Here is a 24,871-nt window from a genome sequence, read left to right as displayed (position 1 = left end):
ACCCGTATTTGCATTATCCCTGCAGCCCCCACCCGTATTTGCATTATCCCTGCAGCCCCCACCCGTATTTGCATTATCCCTGCAGCCCCCACCCGTATTTGCATTATCCCTGCAGCCCCCACCCGTATTTGCATTATCCCTGCAGCCCCCACCCGTATTTGCATTATCCCTGCAGCCCCCACCCGTATTTGCATTATCCCTGCAGCCCCCACCCGTATTTGCATTATCCCTGCAGCCCCCACCCGTATTTGCATTATCCCTGCAGCCCCCACCCGTATTTGCATTATCCCTGCAGCCCCCACCCGTATTTGTATTATCCCTGCAGCCCCCACCCGTATTTGCATTATCCCTGCAGCCCCCACCTGTATTTGTACTATCCCTGCAGCCCCCACCTGTATTTGTACTATTCCCTGCAGCTTGTATGTGCACAAGACCCCATGTATGTGTATATCCTCTCAGGGTAGGGATAATACTAATTTTACTATTGTGTAGCCTTAAGGTGGCCAATTTATCAAATTCATGTGATTAATCTCCCAGCCCTAGAATCAAACATTGCTCAAATATCTTTTACTTCTTGTCTCAGTTTCCTAGTGTGAGAATCGCCCTGTATCAGAACTCTTGATGCCTCCTGACTCTAGTCAATAGTCAAAATACACAAACCAATTAATACAAAGCTGCAGGAATTTTCCATTACATATACCAGGTACATAAGGTAAATACACACCAATTTTTTCCAGGTCTCTCCTTCCTGCTTGTCAGGGATGGAAAACACAACCCTGGCAATGACACAAGTCCATGACAAGGCCAATGCTGCTGCGGAGCCGCTACCTTTGCTGTAAAAGATGAAAGAATAACTGAGCACCAATGACACGTGCATGTTACTAATAGTAAAGCAGTATAAATCAGAAGTTACCTGGGTTCTACATTCTTGTTCCCTACTCCAGACGTCTGAAGAGACTGCAGAATATTCTTAGCAGTAGCGTCTGGCTGGGATTCCACCAGTTGTTGGATAACCGACTGAAGGGCTCGACGGGATCCTGCATCTCTGCGAAGTAACAAAAACAGCATAACCCAGTGATGTCAAAGGCTTTGAGAGAACCCAATAAAAAACAGTTAAGGAAAACTCACCTGTATCGATGCAATGTTAGGCAGAATAATTTGGAGAGACCTTTAACAGCAGCCTCTGGCAGATCTGTAAGGACAAATATACTTAAAGAGACCCTGTCAGCAACTCTGCGCCCTATAAGCTAATCTTATGGGCTGAAAGTAGCTGACCTGATGAGTCCAAGGATGTAACTTATACTTACCGTCCCTGCACAATGTATTCAGCAGCAGGTGTGAGCGCTGAGACCGGGGAACAGCAGGGAAGGTAAGTATAAAACTTACATCCCAGGATTCATCAGGTCTGCTACTTTCAGCCCATAAGCTTAACCTATAGGGCTCAAGGTATCTGACCAATTCCCTTTAAATACATTGTAAACAGCAAAATTAATCCTACATTTCTGTCATAAAGTACCTGGGTAAAATATGCATAACGCTTACTAAAGCCATACATGGCCAGGCCATGGTATTTATTCCGATGGTCAAGTGTGAAAGTGAATGAACAAACAAGACTGGATGCAAATTTTATCCCAAGTGCAATAATATTGGATCACCTGATTAATATCACCAATAGAGCATTAGGGTGAATGCACACGGGCGGATTTGAATTGCGGAATCCGGAGCGGGCGACTACCTTTGGATTCCGCAGAAAATACCTTCCATAGCATGCTATGGGAAAGTGATCCTTCATGCACACTAGCATAACTAACTGTGGTTTCAGCACACGGATGAAAATTCGCAGCATGCTCCATTTTCCTGCGGTGTCCACGCAGACAGCTTCCATTGAAGTCAATGGAAGCCTTTTTAACCCGTCTGCAGTTGACATTGCGCACAGGGAGAGGATTCCGTGGAAAAAGTAGGAGTTTAAACAAAAAAAATCTGTACTGCGCATGCGGAATCCGACTCTGCTGTGTGCATGCGGCCTTAAATAAAGACGCCATCACATACAGATAAGGCAAGAGGCCTATCTTCTTTGGAAACATAAAAATCAGAGCATTTATAATTACAATGACGACACTCACCCTTAGAAGAAATACATAATTTCAATTCATTCAAAATCTCTTTCCGTTCCTTCACACTCGACGTGGTGACTTTTGCTGCAAACTTCTTCAGAGTATCTTGCACCTAGAATAAGGAGTAGAAATACAACTAATCAGGGAAGTAAAGTAAGAGAGGCGGAGCCAAGTGCCTATATTAAACTGGATATATAGAATCACTATATAAAGGGTGCCTTCACACGTGTGATGTGAAAGTGAGTGAAAATGCGAAATTATGAACCCAATGCTTTTCAATGGTTTCCTTCCCATTTGCAAAGTTTTCACTCCTGTGATGTGGAGCAAGAAAAATTCTTTAAAAAAAAACAATCACAGTATGTCCTATCTTTCTGCATTTTGCTTTTTTCTTATCTCCCATGTTTCGAAAAAACGACTAAGTCACCATATTACTGGGCTAATCTCTTTAAGGGGACAATATCATGTAGGGGGGCATCACACAGAGCTCCATAAGGTGACACCCGCAGTGTTCATGTCCCCGTACTCCAGTAGCCATCCAGCCTCCTGCAGTAACATGGTTCTCATACACCACTGTACACCTGAGGCCTGATTCAGATTAATGCAAGACCAAAAGGAGAACTCTAAGAAATAACAATTAGGAGGTAACGAATAAGACACAACCTCTTGGTGACTATAAGAGGGGCTGCAATAAAAACTGCCCATTCATGTTTAATAATTGTATTAACACAGTTCAATAGGCAAAATCCATAGAGGAGTTTAAAAGGGGACTTGATGTCTTTCTGGAGAAGGATATTACAGGATATAAATTTTAGTTTAAGTGTCAATCCTGGTATATAGGCAGGTAGGAACTATTAGGGGTTGATCCAGGGAACAGTCTGATTGCCATTAGGGAGTCGGGAAGGAATTTTTTCCCCAAAAGAGCCAATTGACTTCTGGCCTTGGGGTTTTTTGCCTTCCTCTGGATCAACACAGTAGGATAGACAGGCTGGACTAGATGGACAATGTCTTCATTCGGCCTTACATACTATGTTACTATGTTACTATGTAATAGATTATAAACTGTGGGGGAACATATAGTAGTTGTAGAATATAGAGGGGAAGCGGATGGGAAGCCAGCGATCCAGCGGGATGTCTGTCAGTGTAAACGCTCTGCACGAGTTCTAATGACCTTAGCGGTGACATCAGCACTTGTGCAGTCGCTTAAAAGACTGTTGGCCCGAGTAAAAGGGCCATTAGTCCCAAGCACAGTCAGTTCATCGATTTCACTACTGCTCTGTAGCAGGCCCCGACAAGCACTTCTGTAAAGTTAACCATTTAGTAGCATATTAAAAGGACACACAAGAATTCTCATCCCAATATAAAAAATAGCTGAGCAACACGCATTTCGATCGGTACACTATTTTCTTCTACACAAGTTTATGGGGATGAACGATCGCTGGTACAATCATTTGTGCCACAGGCCAGCGGTACAGCTCCCCATTTACACAAAGAGGTACAGCTCACCAACAAATACTTTTTTTTTTACTTGAAGTCAATGAACCAGCAGTGACTGATTGTTGGTCCTTTTACACGGCCTGAAAGTCAGGCAAACGAGTGTTCAGAGAAACATTCATGCTCAATAATTGGGCTGTGAAAAAAGGGCCTTAAGCTTCCTGAGGAAATGTCCTGCAGATTGCATCAACTTGATTAGTTGGCCTTCACGCACGCCAGATCGAATTCATCTAAGGGTGTACTGCTTAAATTGACCCCACAGTTTTTGAATGAATCGAAGCAAAGCAGAAGGAAAAAAATTACGATTTTCGTTTTTTTGGCAATTGTGTCATTTTAAAAATTGTTTTTTTTTGTACACATATGAATGAAGACTTTCACCCCAAAATGGATACCCCCGCTTGTCCCGTTCTCAGAAACATACCCATTGTGGTCCTAATCTTCTGTCTGGATGCACAACGGGGCCCAAACCGAACATCAAACTTTAACTGTCTTTTAAAGGGGTTGTCCCGCGCCGAAACGGGTTTTTTTTTTTTTCAACCCCCCCCCCCTGTTCGGCGCGAGACAACCCCGATGCAGGGAAGTAAAGAAAGTTTACCGGAGCGCTTACCTTAATCCCCGCGCTCCGGTGACTTCAATACTTACCGCTGAAGATGGCCGCCGGGATCCTCTGTCTTCGTGGACCGCAGCTCTTCTGTGTGGTCCACTGCCGATTCCAGCCTCCTGATTGGCTGGAATCGGCACGTGACGGGGCGGAGCTACACGGAGCCGCTCTCTGGCACGAGCGGCTCCATAGAAGACTGCTGAAGACCAGGACTGCGCAAGCGCGGCTAATTTGGCCATCGGAGGCCAAAAATTAGTCGGCACCATGGAGACGAGGACGCCAGCAACGGAGCAGGTAAGTAAAAAACTTTTTATAACTTCTGTATGGCTCATAATTAATGCACAATGTATATTACAAAGTGCATTATTATGGCCATACAGAAGTGTATAGACCCACTTGCTGCCTCGGGACAACCCCTTTAACTTTTACGTGATCGCCATTATCCATTGCATAACAGCGATCATGTGACCGGTGACCGCAGTCCAGTAACAGACAGCATGGAGCTGTCACGGCCAGAGCCTCCAGAGCTTTAATCCCCAGAGGCAGCATGTTTTTACCTCCTAGGGGATTAAAGCCAAGCAGGCCAGTATGTAAAAAGAAACTGGGCTGGTCACTAAAGGGTTAAAGTCTCATCCATATTGCCTCCATCACAAAATGTTGCAGATTTTCTGCACCCAAATCCACAGTATTTCAGCTATATGTGAAAATACTCTAGATGTTGGCAAGAATGTCCTCTGCTGCTGATCATCTGTGCCCCCCTACCCTCTGCTACTGGCCTTTTCTCCCAACAGACAGCTTTATGGAAAATAAGGTGATAATAATGAATACTCTAGGTGATAACAGAGGATGATGGGCAGTGACCAACAGCCAGAACTATGGGCTCTAGGCTGTATAGAAAGTTTGGCCCCTTCCAGCTCAGAATTTTAAAGTGGTTTATAAATTCAGATTATCTGTCAGCTGTAAAGAAGTGACTGAAATGACGACGCCTCGCGCCAAGAGTGACCAAAGGGTCTTATTGAAATCTGACGCAAGAGAGAATGGGGATGAGGGAGTGGAACGGGACTGGAAGAAACGATCGTGGGGAATAGAGGAAAACTATTTTGTATCCCGTGGAAACTACTTCCCTGTCTTAGGTGTCTTGCATCAACAACCAAACTTTCCAGAACATAAAGAGTCTTCCTCACACTTGAGCCACGTACTCGAGTAGGGGAGGTGTTTCTTCAGGAAGAGACAGACTTGTGGGTTCCTTACTTAGAGCGAAAGCGTCCTGGTTTGGTGTGAGGTGGCCAGGAAGGGCAAGGCTTGAAAGATGGTTTCCCATCCTGAGAAGTGGACGACTCTTTTGCATGAAAGAAGTTCCGAAAGGAAGTAGGGCAGCGACCTTAAGGGTCTAGAGAGAGGAGGGAACTTTTGCAGCCTATGGCTTTTAACCCTTTGCAATCCAATTTTGGATTCAGGGTTTCCTAGGGGGCTTTCTCTTTCTGTCTTTATACAATGGTGCCATCTGCTGGCTAGTGCCAGTACTGCGGTATGTGACATGCTGGAGAGGCCCCCCAACAACAGAGCAGCCAGTAATCGACAGTAAGAATACCCTGCCGGATGTCTTCTGACATCGGAAGCTTTACAGCCTTCAAACAGAATGTCTTTAGACATCAGACAGTGGATTAGAAAGGGTTAAAAACAATCTCGTCATGTCTGGGCCCAAACAGACAAGTTCCAGTGAAAGGGAGGCCGGCCGGCCAAGGATCACTTTAAAGCGGTGTCAAAATTCAATGCCTTCACCCAGAGTTCTGCGAATAGCTACTATGTTAGCAGAGACCTGGGAGGTGCGTCTAGCAAAATCCAAGGAGGCTGAGCAGATACACTTTCTGGCACGGGCAATCTGGTTGCCCAGATCAGTCAATGGGGAACCAGCCAAGATCCCACATCTCAGTTGTTTAGCCCAGGGCAAAACTGCCTTGGAGACCCCTGTGGAGGCAAAATCTGGGCGAAGAGCTGAGCCTACAAGGCAGATTTAGCTGAGGCCTCAATGCGTCTGTTTGGGGGATCCTTATGGGAAGCCCCATCTACCAAGGGTAGACTGGTTGAGTAGGAAAAACGGGTCACCGGGAATCCACTGTGGAAGTCCTCTTCGCCAAAAGCTCAGGAGGAAATGGATAGAAGAGGTCCAGACATTTTGACGGAGGCAATGGTTTATCCGGGCGATTCAATTCCCTAGATTAAATATTCTTAAATTCAGGGTGATTGCTGAAGGTCTTTGGGGAACATTGGACCGCCTGAATGAGATCTCCTTTGTAGTGGCCGAGTCTGTCTGATCCCAAGGACTGCTCTGCAATTTGGCCTTGTGAATGCAGCAGTGCGCACACTTGACTGACACTCCATTCACTTCTATGCAACAGATGGATATTTATGTGCTCAGCAATGTCCACCTGCCCTAGAGAAGAGAATGGAGCAACAATCCAGCATGCGCACCACTGCTCCACTCACAGGTGCAATTGGAGGGCAGCCCTCAGGCATCGCTGGAGTCCTAGTGGTCGGACCCCCAGCAATCTATAGTCTCCTGTGCACAGTAACACTGTCTCCTCTCTTATCACTTGCTCAGCATCTCTTCTGACACCAGAGAAGCCACAACAACTTCAGAAGCAGCCGCTCTCCTCACCAGGGATCCCTCCATATACCCAGTGGAGCAGAGAGGGCAGCAACACTGAGCAGGTGTGACCAGCGTGGAGCAATTACTGAGGGGCACACAATAGCAACAGCAGGTGGCGCTATTATATCATTAGTCCTGGAATATCTGGGGACTGAAACATTTTAATAAGTGTAGCTATAAACCAAATTTATAATTATTGGCTGGATTTAATTACAAAGAATGTTTTTCAAGAGACAAACGAACAAATTCTCATCTTTTAAACCAGTTGTCCGATTCCTGGACAATTTTTTAAAATTATACCTGGAAATGGGTTAAAATAACAAAAGAGGGGGCACTTACTCATCCCCAGCCCTGTGGGTCTCCTGGTCTTTGTTGTGGACCAGCTACTACATGACAGCTGTGGCCAATCAGAGGCCAGATACTGTTCAACTCTGGGAGACCTGCTGCCAGGAACATGGCGTCTCACGGCTCTGATTGGCTGCACTGATCAGGTGGTAGCTGCTGCCCAACAATGACCGGGAGGACCGCGGGGCTGCAGTGCTGGATCTTCGAGGCAGAGGATGGGTAAGTGCCCAAACTTTTACTATTTAAATCCAGTTTCACCTATAATTTTAAAAAACATTTGGCACCCAGACCCCCTTGTAATCCGCAGCGACGACACGCTGCACACGACTGCTGCCAGTCGTCAGACTCGGCCGTCATGCTTGCACAGCCCTAGACCAGTGATTGGCTGCAGGGGGCTTGTGAGACTGCTGCCCGCCATCCCTGCAGCAAGCTATCCAAGCGTGTAGTGAAGGCGCCTGACAGCTCCAAAGTCACTGCGGGGTGTTAGCGTCTGACGGTAAACTAAGATCTTAGAAGTGTCCGTGAATCAGTATCAGAGCTTCTCTGCAGGGCTCATCACACCAGCGGTCTTCTTGCAGCGCACAAGTACAGCTGGCGATCCCCGTATACTGTCCTGGCGTGTATACATAATACGCACTAATATAGTCCACAGCATGGTCTTATTAGCGCACGCTGTGAGAGGCACGGTGGACGTGGGAGCGGTACTGCTTATCGCATGCCCGTAATACACGGTGCCGTACGCTGGTGTGCGAACCCTTATATGGCAAGAAAGCTCTAGTGGCACAACAGTCACTGCAGCCGACCAGTGTCCTCACCAGCGCGGCAGCGGACGGATCTCCTGACCCGCCAGCTGCTCCCGCACCGCCCGTTTCCTCCGGTCCACACAGAGCTGCACGCACCGCCCCCCTGCCCCGCACACACTGATAACACTGCCCGAGCATTCACACACACCAGTCCCCAGCACCGGTGCCGCACCAACCTGCGTGTCCGCCGCCATCTTACCGGCCCTGGCACAGGAAGTAATCCTGCAGTACTTCCGCCAGCTTCTCCCAGTCAGCTCATCTCGTGTCGCTCGCCGTGTACGTCACTTCCGGCGCTTCCTTAGTGAGGCCCGCTGTCGGCCTCTGGGTGTCCAGCGCGGTGCCAGTCAGCCAGTCAGCAGCGGCATGTTATTAGTCAGTGAGCATCACTGTAAAAGTGGCTTTGTCATTGAAGCAAACCCCATCCCCCAGCAGCGCCCTGCCTAAAATAACAAGGGTATACTCCCCTCTCCTGGGGTCCCGAGCACAGCTGATTTCAGCGGTGACTTTCAGCTCTGGGCAGAAGCACATTCCAATCAGAAGCCGATATCACGTTCCCAAACGCCTGCAAGGATATAAGCGCTGATGCCAGGAGTGCCAACTGTGATGCTACGGCTTCTGATGGGCTATGCTTCCACCGCCCATCTACCCAAAAATCACCACCCATGCCAGCATCATCTGTCTGCTGCATCCCAGGGCCCCAGGAAAGGTGAGTATACCCAATTTCGCCACCATACGCAACAGCACGGCAGGTCATGGCCGGCTCCACAGCTGTAAAAATGGTGCGGAACTCACGCAGTGTTATACGCCTACAGCCGTGTGCCCACTTTGAGCATCCAGGTGATGTCAGACGTGGCCTGTGGGTCTGGGGCCACACTACATGGCATCTCTCCTGCTCACTACAACATATGTGGAACTGAACACGTCTCCCTGATGGCAGACACAGATTTTTCCTGGGTGGTACATGCTCCTATAACACCCGAGGTTTCATCTGCCGACAGGCTTAGTTTCCATTCACTTCAGAGAATACAGTGTATGAGCATGCTAGGGGGTAAACCAGAACACATCTCAGCACCCGGCTGCTTCTCCTCTTCACGTTTCATTTCTTTCACCCCAAAAGGGATATTTCATTCTGGTTTTATAAAGCGAAGCAAGAATGTGGGCGTATGAATGAACTTCCCCTTAGACAGAGGTCACACATTGCAGTAGTGTGCCACGCGGTCATTCTGCACATTTTACCACAAACTGTCCCTGCTTTTGCAATGCGGTTGTTGACTGTGCAGGTTGTACAGGTAAATCTGAATGGTTAAATCACAGTCATTCATCAAGCGCTGGCTGTGATTGGCTGACGCTTAGCCCTTCCAGAAGGCGGGGATTTTATAATCCCCGGCCAGAACAGAAGATGATGATCAGTGCTGGGAGCCGGGGAGAAGATGCGGCCGGGCTGACAGCGCATCTAAGGTGATGTATGTGTATTTTTTTTTCTGCATCTAGGGCGTAGATTAAAACTTTGACAGTAGGATTTCCTACTGTCAAAGTTGCACCGCACAAAAACCACATTTTCGTGCAATGCAAAAGAGAGGAAGGCTCTATAGGGAAACACGGGCATATCGACGGACACGTGAGGATTTTGTGTCAGGTTGTCACAGGCTACAAGACATCGCATGTGTGAAGTAAACCATAGGAAAGCATGGGCTTCACGTACATGCGATTTGCAGCAACACTACAAAATCGCACGACTTTGTTGCCGTGTGAATGAGGCCTTAATGGAATAGATCCAAAGAGAAATCTACACACACACATTTGAAAAGGCACAGACATGGTGTGATTAATCTGCACTCAACACAATACCAGAACAGGATGAGCAGAGTAAATAATTAGTCCACTGATAAAGTTGTAAAAGTTTTATGGTCTCTAAATTGGTATTAAGGGGTCACCCTTACAGCAGTGATGGCGAACCTTTTAGAGACCGAGTGCCCAAACTGCAACCCAAAACCCAATTATTTATCACAAAGTGTTTACACATTAGGGGGCGGGGCTTATCACGACGTATGATTTTTACCTCCGTCATTATAAAAAGGAAAGACCTGTTTCAAAATAGACAGGGTGCAGATTTTGACTGCAGAATTTTCCACGAAAATTTTTGCTGAGGACATTCTGTAGCATTTCCCCCACGTGTAAACATACCCTAGTAGTTAGTGACCCCCAGAGCAGCCCCGGTAGTAAGTGACATCCCACAGCAGCCCCACGTAGTCATAGTGGCATCTCACAGCGGCCCCACCTAGTCATAGTGGCATCTCACAGCGGCCCCACCTAGTCATAGTGGCCCCACCTAGTCATAGTAACATCCTGCAGTGGACCTAGTATTAATGCTATTACTACTGGGGCCCATATTGGGGACACTTACTAGTAGTATCCCCTATATCAGCCCCAGTAGTAATAGTTCCCCCCCTGAGACCCATATACTTTCCCCCTCCTCACTGAAGCGCTGCTGCTGGCACTGATCCTAGGTACACACTGTGACATCATTGTGTGCTGTTGGACGCCTCCTGTCCCTTGCTTTCGTGGAACCAAGTAGGAGACAAAAGTGAAGGGGGGGAGGAAGATCCTGGCTGCACACTGACGTCAGTCTGCGCCGGGGATCAGTGCCGCTAGCAGCACCCTTGAGTGACTACCGGCAGGGGAGCCACGGCACCCCTGCCGGTATTCACAACTCTGGTGCGCGTGCCAGCAGGGAGGGCTCTGCGTGCCGCCTCTGGCACACGTGTTATAGGTTCGCCACCACTTCTCTACGGAGTTGCACAAATTTTCTTGAGATGTTGATGCCTATCTTGAGTGTGTCAAAGTTGGTTATAAATTTGTACTCCCAAATTGTCCCAAGTTGCCTTTTAAAATAGTAACCATTATCCATGTGGTGCCTGTGGCTAGGAAAATGCTCCACCACAGGTAATTAGGTCTTTGTGTGGCAACGAGATCCCATCCTCACTTTGTTTTGTCCCGTTTCTTCAATATAAAGACCCCCAATAGGACATCCCATGCACAGCATCAGGTACACATTGGATGTGGAACATGTGAATGTCCCCGGGATCATAGTCCCTGCTGTGTGTTGACAATCCATATTGTGCCCTGTAGTCAGTGTATGTGAGGGTTTGCAGCTCCTTACATTGCAAGGATAAGTTCCTTTTTGTGTGTCGGAGGGCAGTGCACTCCTGATGATAAAGTTTCTCAAACTTGGAGGTTGCCTGTAACATGGAAGGGGAGGGTCCGGGAATATGGTGGTCAGACAGTCATCCTTGTGTAGGGTATGATGGAGTTTCTTTGCTGTTTTCCTTAGTACCTCTAGCTGTGAATTGTAGGTCACTACTAGACGCACACAATTGTTTCCTTCTCTGTGTATTGGAGTAGTTGACTTCTGGGTATCTTGGTGGCTCTGGTAATTTGGTCATCAATTGAGGTGGGATGGTAGCCATGATTTAAAAATGTCCTTTTAAGATGGTATAAATGTTCATCCCTATCTGTAGGGCTGGAGCAGATCCGGTTGTATCTGATGGCCTGGCTACACACCATAGAGTTTTTGATGTGTTTGGGATGTAAACTGTCCCATCTGATATGATAGCTAAAACATTTCTTCAGGTGTCACTGTTACAAAGGTATCAGACTACAATTTTCACATTTTACTAGTTATTGTATAAGGCGCATTAGAAATCCATGGTTTGACATATATGACCATAGTTGAGTTAATCATGTATCTTTTTTTTTTTAAACTCGTTTTATTGAAAATTAAGTAGCATAAGGAACATACAGTCATAGACAGGTGCAGCACATAAATAGTACATAACCTCGTATAGTTAGATTGGTAGGGAGGTTCAGTCACCCTGATACATCAAGAATAACGATTTAATGCTTTCAAGTCAGATCACATAAGCAGACCAAATCCCAGAGGCCGCAGGTCCCGCTCCAGAACATGTATCCACTAGTGAGCATGTCTGAGCTCCAGAATAGATGAAGTCATTAATTGTGGTGAATATAACGTGAGGGGGGAATCGCACCACAGACCCCACACTTTATCAAATTTCCCAGGACACTTATGTCCCTTGTAGACTATATAATTATATGGCACCACCGAATTGACCAGCTTTCTCCACATTGAGAGTGAGGGGTTCTTACGATCCATCCATCGCAGTGCAATCGTTTTTCTAGCAAGGAACAAAGATTCCCGCAGAAAAATCTTTTTATGGTGTTGCCAGCTTTCTTCATCTAATATTCCAAATAAACAGATCTCTGGGCTCGGTGGAACAGGGACTTCCACAAGTTCAGAGAGGAAACCTGTGACCTCCCCCCAGAAGCTTTCAATAACAGGACACTCCCACATCATATGCCAAAAATCGGAATATTCGCAGGAACACCTAATGCAGTTTGTAGACTGTATTCTGCCCATTTTGTACAATCTTGCTGGAGTGAGATAACACTGATAAAATGATCCAGCTGTATATAGTGTATTATTGGCTGCTGGGGATACATATAGAGGAGATTCCAAAAGCTCTTGGAACGTATCGTCTGTTAGAGTCGGTATCAGTGTCCTCCATTTTATTAGGGCAGAGGGTATATCTTGAGAGGCTCGTATTGAGATAAGGTGGGAGTATAGTGCCGATATGAGGCCCTGAGGGCCCTGGGGACAAAGGATGCCTATTAAGGGGTAATGAGAGATAGCAGGTCTGGGCGGTGGGAACTGCGCCTGCAAAGCGTGTCTGATCTGGAGAAATCTATAGAAATGGGAGCGTGGTAGCTCATATTTGTTCTGTAATTGCTCAAATGAAGACAGGGTGTTCTGTGGATAGAGGTCTGCCAGGGTCCGGATGCCATATTGTTCCCAAACCTGGGCATCTTCCAATCGGAGCACTTCCGGAAGCCCAGGATTACGTCAAAGGGAGTGTCAGCTATTATGTCCATGAACTGGCTAATTGACTTGGCCCGCCGCCAGACCTGAGAGGCTAACCTATGAATTGGTAACATTTTGCCTGTTAGAATAGAAGATTCCAGCAAGGGCCACAATCTAGGGATTTTTAGGTAATGTGCTAGATGCGCCTCAGAGTTGAGGAGAGGGTCATCACTCAGCCAGCTTCTCAAGTGAATTAGCTGACTGGCCACATAGTAGAGGAATAGATATGGCAGGGCAGCACCCGCATCTTGCTTCGGCCTTTGAAGCGTCGAGATTCGTAATTTGGGGCGGGAGTTTCCCCAAATAAAGGAAGACATCAGGGACTGCATGGATTTAAAGAAGCGGGTCGGGATATGTACCGACACATGCTGCATTATGTATAGGCACTTTGGTAATACTATCAGTTTGATAAGGTTAATGCGCCCCGCCACTGAAAGCGGCAAGGAGCCCCATATTTTAAACTTGGACCTGAATAGATGTATGAGGGGGAATACATTTAGCTCTAAAGACCTTCCCACATCATTGGTTATCTGTAACCCCAGGTATTTAAACTGATTGGATATCTGGAGGCCGCAGAGTGAGTCGATATCTGCCAAACGGCTTCCCCCGGAAACAGGCATCAGGGCTGATTTAGTCCAGTTGATTTGAAGGCCCGAAAAGTCACCAAATATATTAATTAGATTTATTACGTGGGGGAGGGTTGACTCAGGGTCTGCCAAGAAAAGCAGGAGATCGGCGTATAAAGCCACCCGCTCTTCCCTGTCTCCTACTGTGACACCCCTGTATAGCTGGGTTTCTCGTAGCAACATAGCTAGCGTTAATCATGTATCTTACTATCTAATATGTAGATCAGTAAAGAATAGGGTCCTACACTGCGGTAAACTACGTACGGCCAAGACCTTGTCCACCGGCCAGACGATTGTGTGAAAAAGGTCAGTCTTCTGGATATTGCCTGAATACAGCTCACCACAGCGTGGGTCCCTATCCTTACTCATTATACCCTGTACATCAGATTGTAAAGCTCATTAATAGGGATGAGCGAGCATACTCGCTAAGGCACTACTCACTCGAGTAATGTGCCTTAGCCGAGTATCTCCCTGCTCGTCCCTGAAGATTCGGGAGCCGCCTTAGCTGACAGGTGAGTTGCGGCGGGGAGCAGGAGAGAGCGGGCGGGAGAGAGACATCTCCCCTCCGTTCCTCCCGGCTCTCCCCCGCAGCTCCCCGCCGGCCCCCGAATCTTTAGGGACGAGCGGGGAGATACTCGGCTAAGGCACATTACTCGAGCGAGTAGTGCCTTAGCGAGTATACTCGCTCATCCCTACTCATTAACAACTTCCATACATTTACAGGATTACAAAAGATCTTCCTGATGTGAAATGCTCATAACTCACGTTTAATTTTCAAAACAATTGCTAATAAAATCATGACAGATAAGTTTTATGGGTGTCTGTTGAGTAATATCAAGGAATCCACAACACACTGTTAGTGGGCAGGAAAATTGGATTGGAAAGGGTAATACCTAATGTGTACTGTTTGAGTTGTCTGCACCAAACCAGTCGTTACACCTAAATTACACTGTGATGTTTTTATGAAAATTGGTTGGGCTATATAAAAAAAAAAAATTAAAAAAAAATCAACTTTAGAGCAACTGTTTGACCTTTAAAAAGCTTATTGTGCCACTTACATATTAATGATTAAACACCAGGCGTTAGTTGAATGGAATTTTATTTATATAAGCTCACAGATGAAACATCTTAGTCAAAGAGTCCAAATCCCATATCATCATCCGACTCCTCAGACTCTTCTTTCTTCTCCTCCTGAGCAGGTGCAGCAGCAGGAGCTGCAGCAGCCACCACAACAGGAGCAGCAACAGCAAAGGCAGATGGATCTGCCAAGAAAGCCTTAACCTGTAAAACAGAATGCCGAGAAATGATCTTACAGAGCAGAACATGATACATTGTTTACTAATTATAGCAAATATTATAGTAGACTATGAGCCATCCTACAAGACTTCATTTCAGAAATCTTCAAGGAGAAAAGTCTCTAATATGGCACATGGACTAGTATGCAAGAGGTCCCATTACTGATGGCTGACGACAATGCGTTCACACTTGGCATAACCGCAAGATGTGCCTCAGAGAATTGGGCACAACTCCCATTAGACAGCACATAGACACCAGTCTATGTGATATCTGATCTACACTGACACAGCACAGTCACTGGCATGTCCTATTTCTTGTCCATGAAATGGACAGGAGAAAGACATGCCATGAGGTTTTTTGTTCATGTGAATCCTTGGTCTGTGTGAAAAAATATCCATGTGCATAGCCCCATAGGTTATAATGGGGCTATGCGCTATCCATGGAATTATAGTGTGCTGGAGGACTTCGTTTATGTTCACACAGGACGTAAATGCAGCCATGCTGATAAGATCTAACAAATCTCATCCCCATCGTGGAGATAAATGCTGTGCAGCATCACTTGTAGAATTGACATGTGCTCAACTTTTTGCTGCGGATTTGAGCATGGATTTCACATCCTCAAATGAGGGGTTGAAATCCACACCAAAATCCAAGTGTCGCATGCAGATTTTGAAACTGATGTTCTGCTGCGGAAAACATACTTGTGACTGTTGCCCAAGGGTATGTTCATACATGGCAGACTTCACCAAAATCGGTACCAAATCAGCTATGTATGAACAAACGCTAAGGGTTATCCACATTTACTCCCCTTGCAATGCACAAAACAGATTCCAGAAAAAAAAGACAGCCAAGCATATTTTAACACTACAAGTGTTACAGGGGTCTGCAGCAGAAGTGTCCATGTTAGATCGAGGGTCTGGTAATCAGATTGCAACGTTCTCCAAACAGTTTAAAAATAAAAGCAGTGATCTGATTAAAATTTGGCCAAACTTTTCTGCAAAAGCTTTTATATATGTGGGCCATTGCCCCTTGCTGAAACCCTCAATATGAGGCCTCATGCACATGGCATGCATGGACTCCGCGTGGGGAATCCCGCACAGAATCCGTCCGTGACCCCCTGCGTACCTGCATTTTTCTTCATTTTCTGTACTGCGGATGGGCTGGCCATCGCATATGTGCAGTAGATTTCCCCGTGCCGTCGATAGGCGATGATGCAGGTTCCACAACCTTTCCGGAATTGAGATTCCAGAAAGGCTGCGTGTCAGATGGCTTCCATTGACTTCAATGGCAGCAGTCCGTCTTGAAAACGCACTGAAATTAAGCATGCTGCGATTTTTCCTTCGCGAGCAGAAAGCGCAATCGATTTCTGCTCACGTGCGTGAAAGAATCACTTTTACATTGCATGCTATGGAGAGATATTGCTGCGGAACCCAGGCGCCCGCCACGCATTCCGCAGCAAAAATCTGCCTGTGTTACCTTTATTATTAACTATGTAAGTCACCCAACATTCATTATTTTACCTTGTCTGCCAATGGGAAGCTATAGTTTGTCTCTACTGCAACAGCAAGAACCCGCTTATATCCATTAATGACGGAGTGAGGAACAGAGGCAACAGTGGGATAACCAATCTGCAGGCAAACACTGGCCACATTGCGCACACCCTAAAGAAAGAACATAGAGATTAAAGTCACACTTAGCTGGCAACCTTAATTGAACTGTTTTAATTCGCATCAGCAACATACCTCCAAAAACCGGGTTCTCAGGGAATCTTCTGTGATGTCCAAGACCTCTGGGCTGTAAATGCTTCCGTTGTCATAGACTTGTTGGATGATCAAACCAAAGGAGAATGGAGAAATGTTCAACATGTTCAGCAGGGTGGCTTCACTGGCACCCACCTTGTCTCCAGTCTTAATCAGCTGTACGTCACTCTGCAGAGAAAAGGGTTTTTTTGCCGATAATCCAATAGGGACTATAAAAATATAACGCTGCCCTCTGTGCAAACAAATTCTGTACGTGACTTTCTATTATAAACAAAATGCATTTCAAGTTTGGGCAAAAAGTCCATCACTTACCAGAATTTCAATGGTTCCTCTGGAGATTTTAGTAGTGATTCCCAAAGCCTGGAAGAAGGATGTCTTCTCAGGGCCCAAACCAGTATTCTGGGCAGGCACTGTGACATCACAAGGTGCAATGGCTCCAGCACGAGCAGAAGCTGGCACCTACAAAATATTAACCAGAGGAAACTTTAGCATTCCTGAATAATGGCCATAAATCCAATACTTCTATAACGGTCCCCAATCTACATAGTAATAGTGACAGCATTAACCTTGTACATGTGCAATACTGTTTGCATTATATTATCTATCCATCAGTTTTATATTGCCCCGTTGACTAAATGGGGAAACTGCAGTGTACAATACTGCACATAGTTTCTAAGAGCTGTTGCTTGAAAGCAAAAAAATAAAAAAGTTACCATGCAGCCTTACCAATACAGGAAGGAAGCAACACATGTATGTGAAAGTACTCCCATGTATGCTTTTTAGCAGAAAGTAATTTTTTCTTGGTATCAACTATATAGAACTTATAACTTTGTTTAAGGAAAGCCTACACAGACCAACAGATCCCCCATCAATACCCACAGGCTACGTTCTACCTTATGCGGTTTTGTTTACCTTGTTGGCAAGCAACATATCTCGCACTTCTGTGAGATCTTCCTTGGTGAAAACAAATCCCACATTTCCCTTGATGTGAGGCAGAAGCCTGAAAAAAAAAAATATATATATATCAATCATTCGTATAAAGGAAACTAAAAATACATCTCAATGCGTAAAATTAACTACTTACTTCTCCAGAGCAGAGTTATTTTCCAAGTGGCCACGGATAGCTTTGCGCATCATGGTGTTCTTTCCCATCAGCACAACAGCTTTCCCACGCAGGGACATACGGATCTGTTGCATTTGCTTTGAGCCTACATTGTCCGCCCCCACGATAAAGCATTTTGGATAATCATCCAGCAGTTGCTGCAAGGGAAAAAAAGTTCATATAAAATCTCTGGGTAGTAGATTCAGCACTTTTCAAACAGGCTAGAATTAAAGCAGGATGCTTCCATTTAATGTATATTCAGACATATCCGAATATGGCCGCTCATACTTTAGTTCCTTATAGTGCTGACAGCAACGTGTCCCATCCACTCTGCAACTTCTGCCCCCTATTATCTCTGTAGCAGAGTGCTAGAGAACTTTACTACCATGCAGAATACGGTTATTAGCTCTGTGGACTGATGGAAACCATCAAGGCCCATGGGGGCACCAAGTATATCAGTTTATCCATTCATGAAGTAACCCGTTTACAGAATCAAGACACTTCTATAAAGCACTTACGATGATTTTCATAAAATAGTTGGACTTCCACGTAGCCCTGTCTTCCCTGGGCATCTTGACAAGTGCTTCCAAGGATTGCCACAAAAAGGGTTTAAAGACCTGATGATCCTGTGAAAGAAATAGACAATGATATTAGCTGAAACCACAGCGCTACGAGTACCAGTTATTGTGCGCTTAAACTACTGCTCAAAAAATTCTGGATTGTGCAAATTTGACCGATAATTGTTCAGCGCAAACACGGCCAACGATTGAACGAGAATTCGTTTGCTTATTAATGAAAATCATTGTTGGCTCATTTACCAATTATTTGGTTTTAATACTGACCGTTCGTTCTCATTCACTGGTACAGCGAACGAGCCGACAACGTAAACAGGCTGCATGAGCCAGCTCTGACATCATTCGCTGTGCGACAATAAATCATTACGTGTAAAAGCACCCTTAGGGCTCATGTCCACGGGCGGATGATCCGCCGCCCATAGGAAGGCATGGGCGTCCGCAGCCGAATTAAAGCATGCAGATTTGATTTGTAGACCTTCTGGTCCGGAAAACAAATCGTACCATGCTCCGTTTTGCTGCAGATCCCACACAGACGGCTTCCATTGAAGTCAACGGAAGCCGTCCGATCCGCGGGAAAGGAGATTTAAAAAATAAAAAAGCTTCCGCACCTGTCTGCAGTGAAGAACCGGGCAGGTAAGCACTGTCCCCAGCCGCGGGCAAGGTTGGCTTCCGCAGCCGGCTCCCGCCCTGCCCATGAGGCCATACTTACAAGGACTACTACACCCAGTAATCCTCTGTAAACCAATACCACAATGTCTCAAGGAAGGAATTAATCTTTAATTCAGTGTCACTACAGGAACAGTGTATTCTTTATAGGAGCCATTCGGGGTACAGATGTGCTGGATAACTTTTTTTTTAGAATGTAGAACAGTCTGGAGGAGTTCTAGTGCCCACTAATTAGTATAGATGCCCTGCTAACCTTATTCTACAGCTCCTTACAAACTATATATAATATACACGAGTTTGGTATTGTGTTTCTCCAATTTTGCACAATTTGACACTTGTCCCTGCCCGCCCTCCTCCTCTCCCGGGCCGGGGTGGTGCAGGCTCCGGGTGTGGGAGCCACAACTATCAGACTGCTGTGGTTGAGTCTACGGAGAGGACATATTTCCCCAGTAAGACCCACGTGATTATCACATTAGGGGACACTAATGATGGCCACAACACTGAGGTGCAGAAAGAGTCCCATAACAAAGCACTGTGAAGGGCCGCCGGTGACACGGCGCACATTCACATGCGGCTGCGGCACAATGTGGCGGGATAAGACCTCGCTCGTAGCGGCAGGGCACTAAAGAGGAGACCGGAGGATACGGAACCCCGCGCACTCGCCGAGCGGAGCAGCCTCTACTGCTAGCCACACGTACCTCACACGAGGGCTCCGGAAAGTAAAAGGGGGCGGAAAGGCGAAATTGCGCTTTTATATTACACGAAGTCAACCAATCAACACGCTAGAAATCTTCAGTTCCAACGCTGATTGGATATGACGTTTTGATGTTTCGCCTGTTATTGGACACGGAGGAAGTCACTCAAACTAGTGTTCTCAAAGAATACGTGACTGGAAAAAGTCGTAATTCATGTAAAGCACATGAAGCGGCGGCCCCTAGTGGCGTGGAGGTATTACAGCGAAAGAGTGTGCAAGCAAGGGAAGGAAGATGCAATATATTTATTGAGCTGATTAACATTACGTCGTTATTGGAATTATATGTAGTGGAATTAGGGATAATTCAGAGAAAGAAAAACATATTTGCAACCTGAATTTATTATTGAGCCCCGCAGTGGCCAAGACAGCCAAGAAATGCACTCCCTTAAGCCAGATTCACATGATATGCGTATTTGCACCACATTTTAGCATATTGGGCGTTGCGCATTTCCGTGAGCAGCAGCATCTTTAAACTGTACTTGCTCAAGCAAGTGCTGCACAAAAAAAAAACCACAGGCGCGCTCAGCCGGTGAAATGGCCAATTAGATTAATGAGTTCAGGCCGTGTTCTTTCCCTGCACCAATGGTCAGGCCAATAGAGCATGCTGCACATTATTATTATTTTTTTTCACGACCAAATTGCACCCATGGAATCCAGGCATGTGAATGAACCCATTGAAATCAATAGGTTCCATTTTCTGCGTATTCGGCCTTAGGTTCCCCTCACGCTGCAGCGCACACCGGAGGGTTCCATAGTGCATATTCCCAATAGAAACCTCACATATGTATGTTTAACTCAGGCTGACCTGATTGATAACCTGTATAGCGCGTGGTAGAAGCGTTTATACCGCTGTTGCTGCATTAAATAGCGCAGTCTGCTATGTTATTCGTTGATGTAAACCGCAAAATGGAACCACCCACACAATGCCAAAATTGGCCTCTTTCCGTATGTCTGCTGTAGGCACCAGCTACTTTCTTGCAGCAGATATCACGTACACCATGTGAAATGGCTCTTGGGGCTCCTTCACACTGGTGAAAAAATCGTGCGTTTTTCTCGCGATGTGAAAGTGGGTGAAAACACAGGATTATGAAACCAATGAATTATAGTGGTTTCCTTTTTGTGAGGTTTTCATTCCTGCGATAAAACAAAAAAAATCACCGTTGAAGACAGGAGGAGAACATCGCGATGTGCTGTGTGGATGATGGGAACCCCGCAGGGATGCAAAGCTGTGTTTCCCATGTGAAAACACCTCACATTCAGGGGATCTCAAAAGGATTGTGAGGGCGATATCGGGCCGTGAATCACTCACCCTCGCCAGTGTGCAGGAGCCCTTAGGCTGGGGTCTCACAGGTCGTATTCCCAGCAGAAATCTTGCTGTTTTGCCGCAGCGAAAAAGCATGAGATTTCTGCCAGGAAAGTGCTGCTTCAAAACCTGCAGTACTTGGGCGCATGCTTTTTCGTTGCGGCTGCAACAGGGGAAAAAAAAAAGACAGGCTGCAGCTGGGGAATGCTTGTCGCCACGACGGATTGGGCGCCTCTTGTGGACGAGATTTTTTACAAATCTCTTCCACCTGGGTGGCTAATCCCGGGATTAGCGGCCGCAGCTAAATTCCGCACAGAAGTTCAGGGGCAAATTCGGCCTGTGTGAACCCAGGCTTACACCTCCAGTGAACTTTAAACAAACCCTCTCAGAACCCACCAAGCCCATCAAAACACTTTCCATCTTGGCCTTCGGAATGTCACTTTGTTTCCATTTTTAATTCTTCCCATGTCACCAGCCATAAGTTTCGAATTTTTCTGTCAGCGTAAGTTTTTTTTACATTTTTTTGTTGTTGTTTGGAGAATTCCATTTGCACTGGTATTACTCTGGAGGACTTCCGACTCAACAACTTATTGATAGCTGCAGTCTGTGATGCTCCGTTCACAGGCCAACGCTGCAGCTTAGAACCAGACCCAGTGAGGTAATGAGAGTTGCAGGGCATTCTGTGTGCACATCTGGTACAGCACTACGGGTATAGTTTGTTATCCTACAACCAAGGCTGTATTTACATGGGCAGATATGATGAAGGTTAGAGAAAGTCAAACCTATGCCTTACTCGGAAATTAGTCTTTTTTTAGTATTAGTAATGCGTTTCTGCGTTCAAGACACACAATGCGCATTGCTGTACAATGAGTTTTCTTACATGCATGAAAAAAAAATAATTGGCATGTTCTAGAAGTTGAAATGGGGAAAGAAAAAAAAAACGTATCAGAATCATTGGGCACCCGAAGGTAATCAAGTAGCTGCGAATGTCAGTTTGCCCTGGCGTGCAGATCACACGCATGGGAAACAACCGCAGCATGCTCCATTTTTATGTGTTTTTTACCTACACAGATGGCTCCTGTGGCTTCCATGAAGCCAATGCAGGCAGTCTGGATCCGCGGCACGTCCGCAGCTGTCACTGCGTCCATGCCACGAACTGTGGGAAAGCAGGAGTTTTGTTTTTTTCTTTAAAAACGCCAGCGACGTCCCCAAGCGCATCCGCCGTGCAGAAGAGAGAAGATCCGGCCATGACAGAGGACAGCCCCCGCAGCGTCTGGACAGGTGAGTAGAATGTATTTTTTGTCCTCATGTCACAGCAGAGACCATGTCGAGGTGTACCGAATAAACTACAGCAGGCAAGGCATCCTTAATGGCTGCCACGGTGGCCTATGCCCCAACACTGGATCAGCCAGCTGGACAGGAATTTGGCACATTGGGTTGGCTAGAGGGGGAAAAAAACCCATAGCTCTTACTAATACTGCTAGATACGTTGCGTGAATTAAGCCTTGGACAGGGAATAATGCCTCCAACTTGAACTCTTATTCTCTACTAGGAAACAACAAAAGAAAGACAAAGGAAATAAAAGTTCTGCAATCATGTAAGACAAACCTATAGCTTTATTGTGAATTACAAAAATACGCAGGGGAAACAAAGGCAACAAAAACAAAACAGGCGAACAATGAAAGATTGATACCGTCTCCACACTTCACAAAAGCACACATTCATTCTCTACTATCTCTACATTCCAAGTCTGTTTTGGTGGGAGCCATGTTCCGAGGACTTAAAACAAGAATAAACCGGCAGCCTTTCCTCAAACTCTTAAAGCAACCCTCCAGTATTGGGACAAAATTCTGTTCCAGGACAAGAGGGTACACTACCTGCACTTATTCTTCTCTGCTGCCCGTCTAATCTGCAGGTTTTGGGTCCCATTCTCATCTATCCATGATGGCCAAAGCAATCTTCAGACTACCTAACCCCCATAGCACATTGGAAGTGTGATCAGCACTGGCCAATCAGAGAGCAATGCAGTTGGCCTTAGCTAGATAGAAAGTGTCAGTAGCTATCCTGGACAGCTGGAAAAAAATAAAATAAAAATCAGGATGGAAATTGGTAGATACAAATCGATGGCGCTTTAAGAGATCATTTCCTTCCTATTGCTAGAAAAGGAAGGGAGACCCTTTCAGAGGGACAGGCAAAGACAGCATCCTTCTGACCAATGAGGAGCTTGAGTTGACCAAGTTCCAAAAAAAAAAAGTGAAATCTGCAATCCACCATCGGATTTCTCAATCCTCATACAACAGTTCACTGCGTTAGGCCTCCTTCAGATGCCAATATTATACATCAGTATTTGTATGTCAAACCCAGGAGTGGAACCTATAGAGAGAAAAAAAAAAAAATAGATTTGTAGATCTGTGTTTTGGACCCGCTCCCGATTTTGGCTTAAAATTACTAATGCAAAGCACTGTCCCAGCCTCAGACATTGAATTACTGGCGGAGCTTAGTCCAAATTACCCACTCCTTTTCTTTGCTGCATAGCTCCCATCATGCTGTCTGAGGACAATAATATAGCACATCTTACTCATTGAAAATGTATTGTCATTGACTTTGAAGGCAGCACCATTTTCCAACAGTTAAACTTTTCACTGAGAAATGTGTGGTGACAGTCACTGAGAAGCACGCTGAGCCCATTTACATGGACAAATGATCACTCAAACAGCAGTTTGAGTGACAGTTTTGAGCGATCACTTTGTATAAGCTCCTAAAGTAGCCTTAAAGGGGTTGTCCCGCGCCGAAACGGGTTTTTTTTTTCAACCCTCCCCCCCCCGTTCGGCGCGAGACAACCCCGATGCAGGGACTTAAAAAAACAAACAAACCGCACAGCGCTTACCTGAATCCCCGCGCTCCGGTGACTTCTTACTTACCGGTTGAAGATGGCCGCCGGGATCTTCTCCCTCGGTGGACCGCAGGGCTTCTGTGCGGTCCATTGCCGATTCCAGCCTCCTGATTGGCTGGAATCGGCACGTGACGGGGCGGAGCTACACGGAGCCGGCATCCTGCACGAGCGGCCCCATTGAGAAAAGAAGAAGACCCGGACTGCGCAAGCGCGGCTAATTTGGCCATTAGACGCCGAAAATTAGTCGGCTCCATGGAAACGACGCTGCTAGCAACGGAGCAGGTAAGTGAAAAACTTCTGTATGGCTCATAATTAATGCACAATGTACATTACAAAGTGCATTAATATGGCCATACAGAAGTGTATAGACCCACTTGCTGCCGCGGGACAACCCCTTTAAGTTTGTAAGAGTGTAAATGAAGGCAGCCACTGTATGCAGAAGACAGCAGGAGTGCTGTTATCTGCATACAGTTCTTTGTTCTTGGAGCTGTCAGCTAGTACCCTGCTAAGCTGATAGCACCGAGAACAGCAGGAGTGCTGACAGACGCTTTGTTCTCAAAGCTATTGCTGAGAGCTCCGAGCGGAATACGATCTGAAAGAATAGTATGAGCAGTATCCTGCTGATAACTCAGCATGTGGCACTGATAAGAGTTATCGCTGACTTTTCACTTGCTAAAAAAGTTAGCAATGAACGAATAGTGCACTATTATCGCTCGAAAGATGGCTTTTGAGCGATATTCTTGTCTAAATGGGCCCTTTATGCTGTGCCCAAAATCCAGCTAAGCTAAATTATTTTGATATGTATTATTCGCTTTAGTCCATTGTTGGGTAGGAAACCATACCCAGCATTCTGCCCTTGTACACAAGAAAAAAAAATAAATCTTTGTTGTTTTGCACTGCTCTTCACTAACAGCCAATCAGCAGCCATAAAGATAGGGCACTCAATACTAGATAAT

General features: G+C 46.0%; 2 protein-coding genes across 2 annotated transcripts in view; both read right to left on the bottom strand.

Annotated features, from left to right (window-relative positions):
* GCN1 (GCN1 activator of EIF2AK4) overlaps nucleotides 1-8,205 on the bottom strand; it is a 65,320-nt gene extending 57,115 nt beyond the window's left edge. Inside the window, exons 1-5 of the mRNA XM_066603661.1 lie at nucleotides 8,181-8,205; nucleotides 2,124-2,226; nucleotides 1,129-1,192; nucleotides 914-1,045; nucleotides 725-833 (exon numbers count right to left, since the gene is read on the bottom strand). Of these exons, the coding sequence (XP_066459758.1) occupies nucleotides 725-833; nucleotides 914-1,045; nucleotides 1,129-1,192; nucleotides 2,124-2,226; nucleotides 8,181-8,198 (426 nt within the window). The 5' untranslated portion in view covers nucleotides 8,199-8,205. The remainder of the gene's footprint in view (nucleotides 1-724; nucleotides 834-913; nucleotides 1,046-1,128; nucleotides 1,193-2,123; nucleotides 2,227-8,180) is intronic.
* Nucleotides 8,206-14,648: 6,443 nt separating this feature from the next.
* Nucleotides 14,649-19,715, bottom strand: RPLP0 (ribosomal protein lateral stalk subunit P0). Its single transcript, XM_066603659.1, has 8 exons — nucleotides 19,664-19,715; nucleotides 18,243-18,350; nucleotides 17,707-17,882; nucleotides 17,535-17,622; nucleotides 16,935-17,081; nucleotides 16,605-16,790; nucleotides 16,383-16,523; nucleotides 14,649-14,847 (listed from the first exon to the last, which is right to left on the bottom strand). Exons 2-8 carry the CDS (start codon nucleotides 18,294-18,296, stop codon nucleotides 14,695-14,697), a joined length of 945 nt encoding a protein of 314 aa, XP_066459756.1. The 5' UTR covers nucleotides 18,297-18,350; nucleotides 19,664-19,715; the 3' UTR covers nucleotides 14,649-14,694.
* Nucleotides 19,716-24,871: the final 5,156 nt, after the last annotated feature.

This window comes from Eleutherodactylus coqui, chromosome 5, assembly GCF_035609145.1.
Source record: "Eleutherodactylus coqui strain aEleCoq1 chromosome 5, aEleCoq1.hap1, whole genome shotgun sequence".
NCBI classification, from domain to species: Eukaryota; Metazoa; Chordata; class Amphibia; order Anura; family Eleutherodactylidae; genus Eleutherodactylus; species Eleutherodactylus coqui.
The sequence above is the reverse complement of the archived record's forward strand: the minus strand, read 5'-3'. Positions and strand labels throughout refer to the sequence as shown.

Coding starts and splice junctions, on each gene's coding strand:
- RPLP0 (XM_066603659.1), bottom strand. CDS start 18,296: ATGCCCAGGGAAGACAGGGCTACGTGGAAGTCCAACTATTTTATGAAA. Junction 17,883..18,242: donor ACTATTTTATGAAAATCATC/GTAAGTGCTTTA, acceptor TTTCCCTTGCAG/CAACTGCTGGATGATTATCC. Junction 17,082..17,534: donor ATATGTTGCTTGCCAACAAG/GTAAACAAAACC, acceptor AATATTTTGTAG/GTGCCAGCTTCTGCTCGTGC.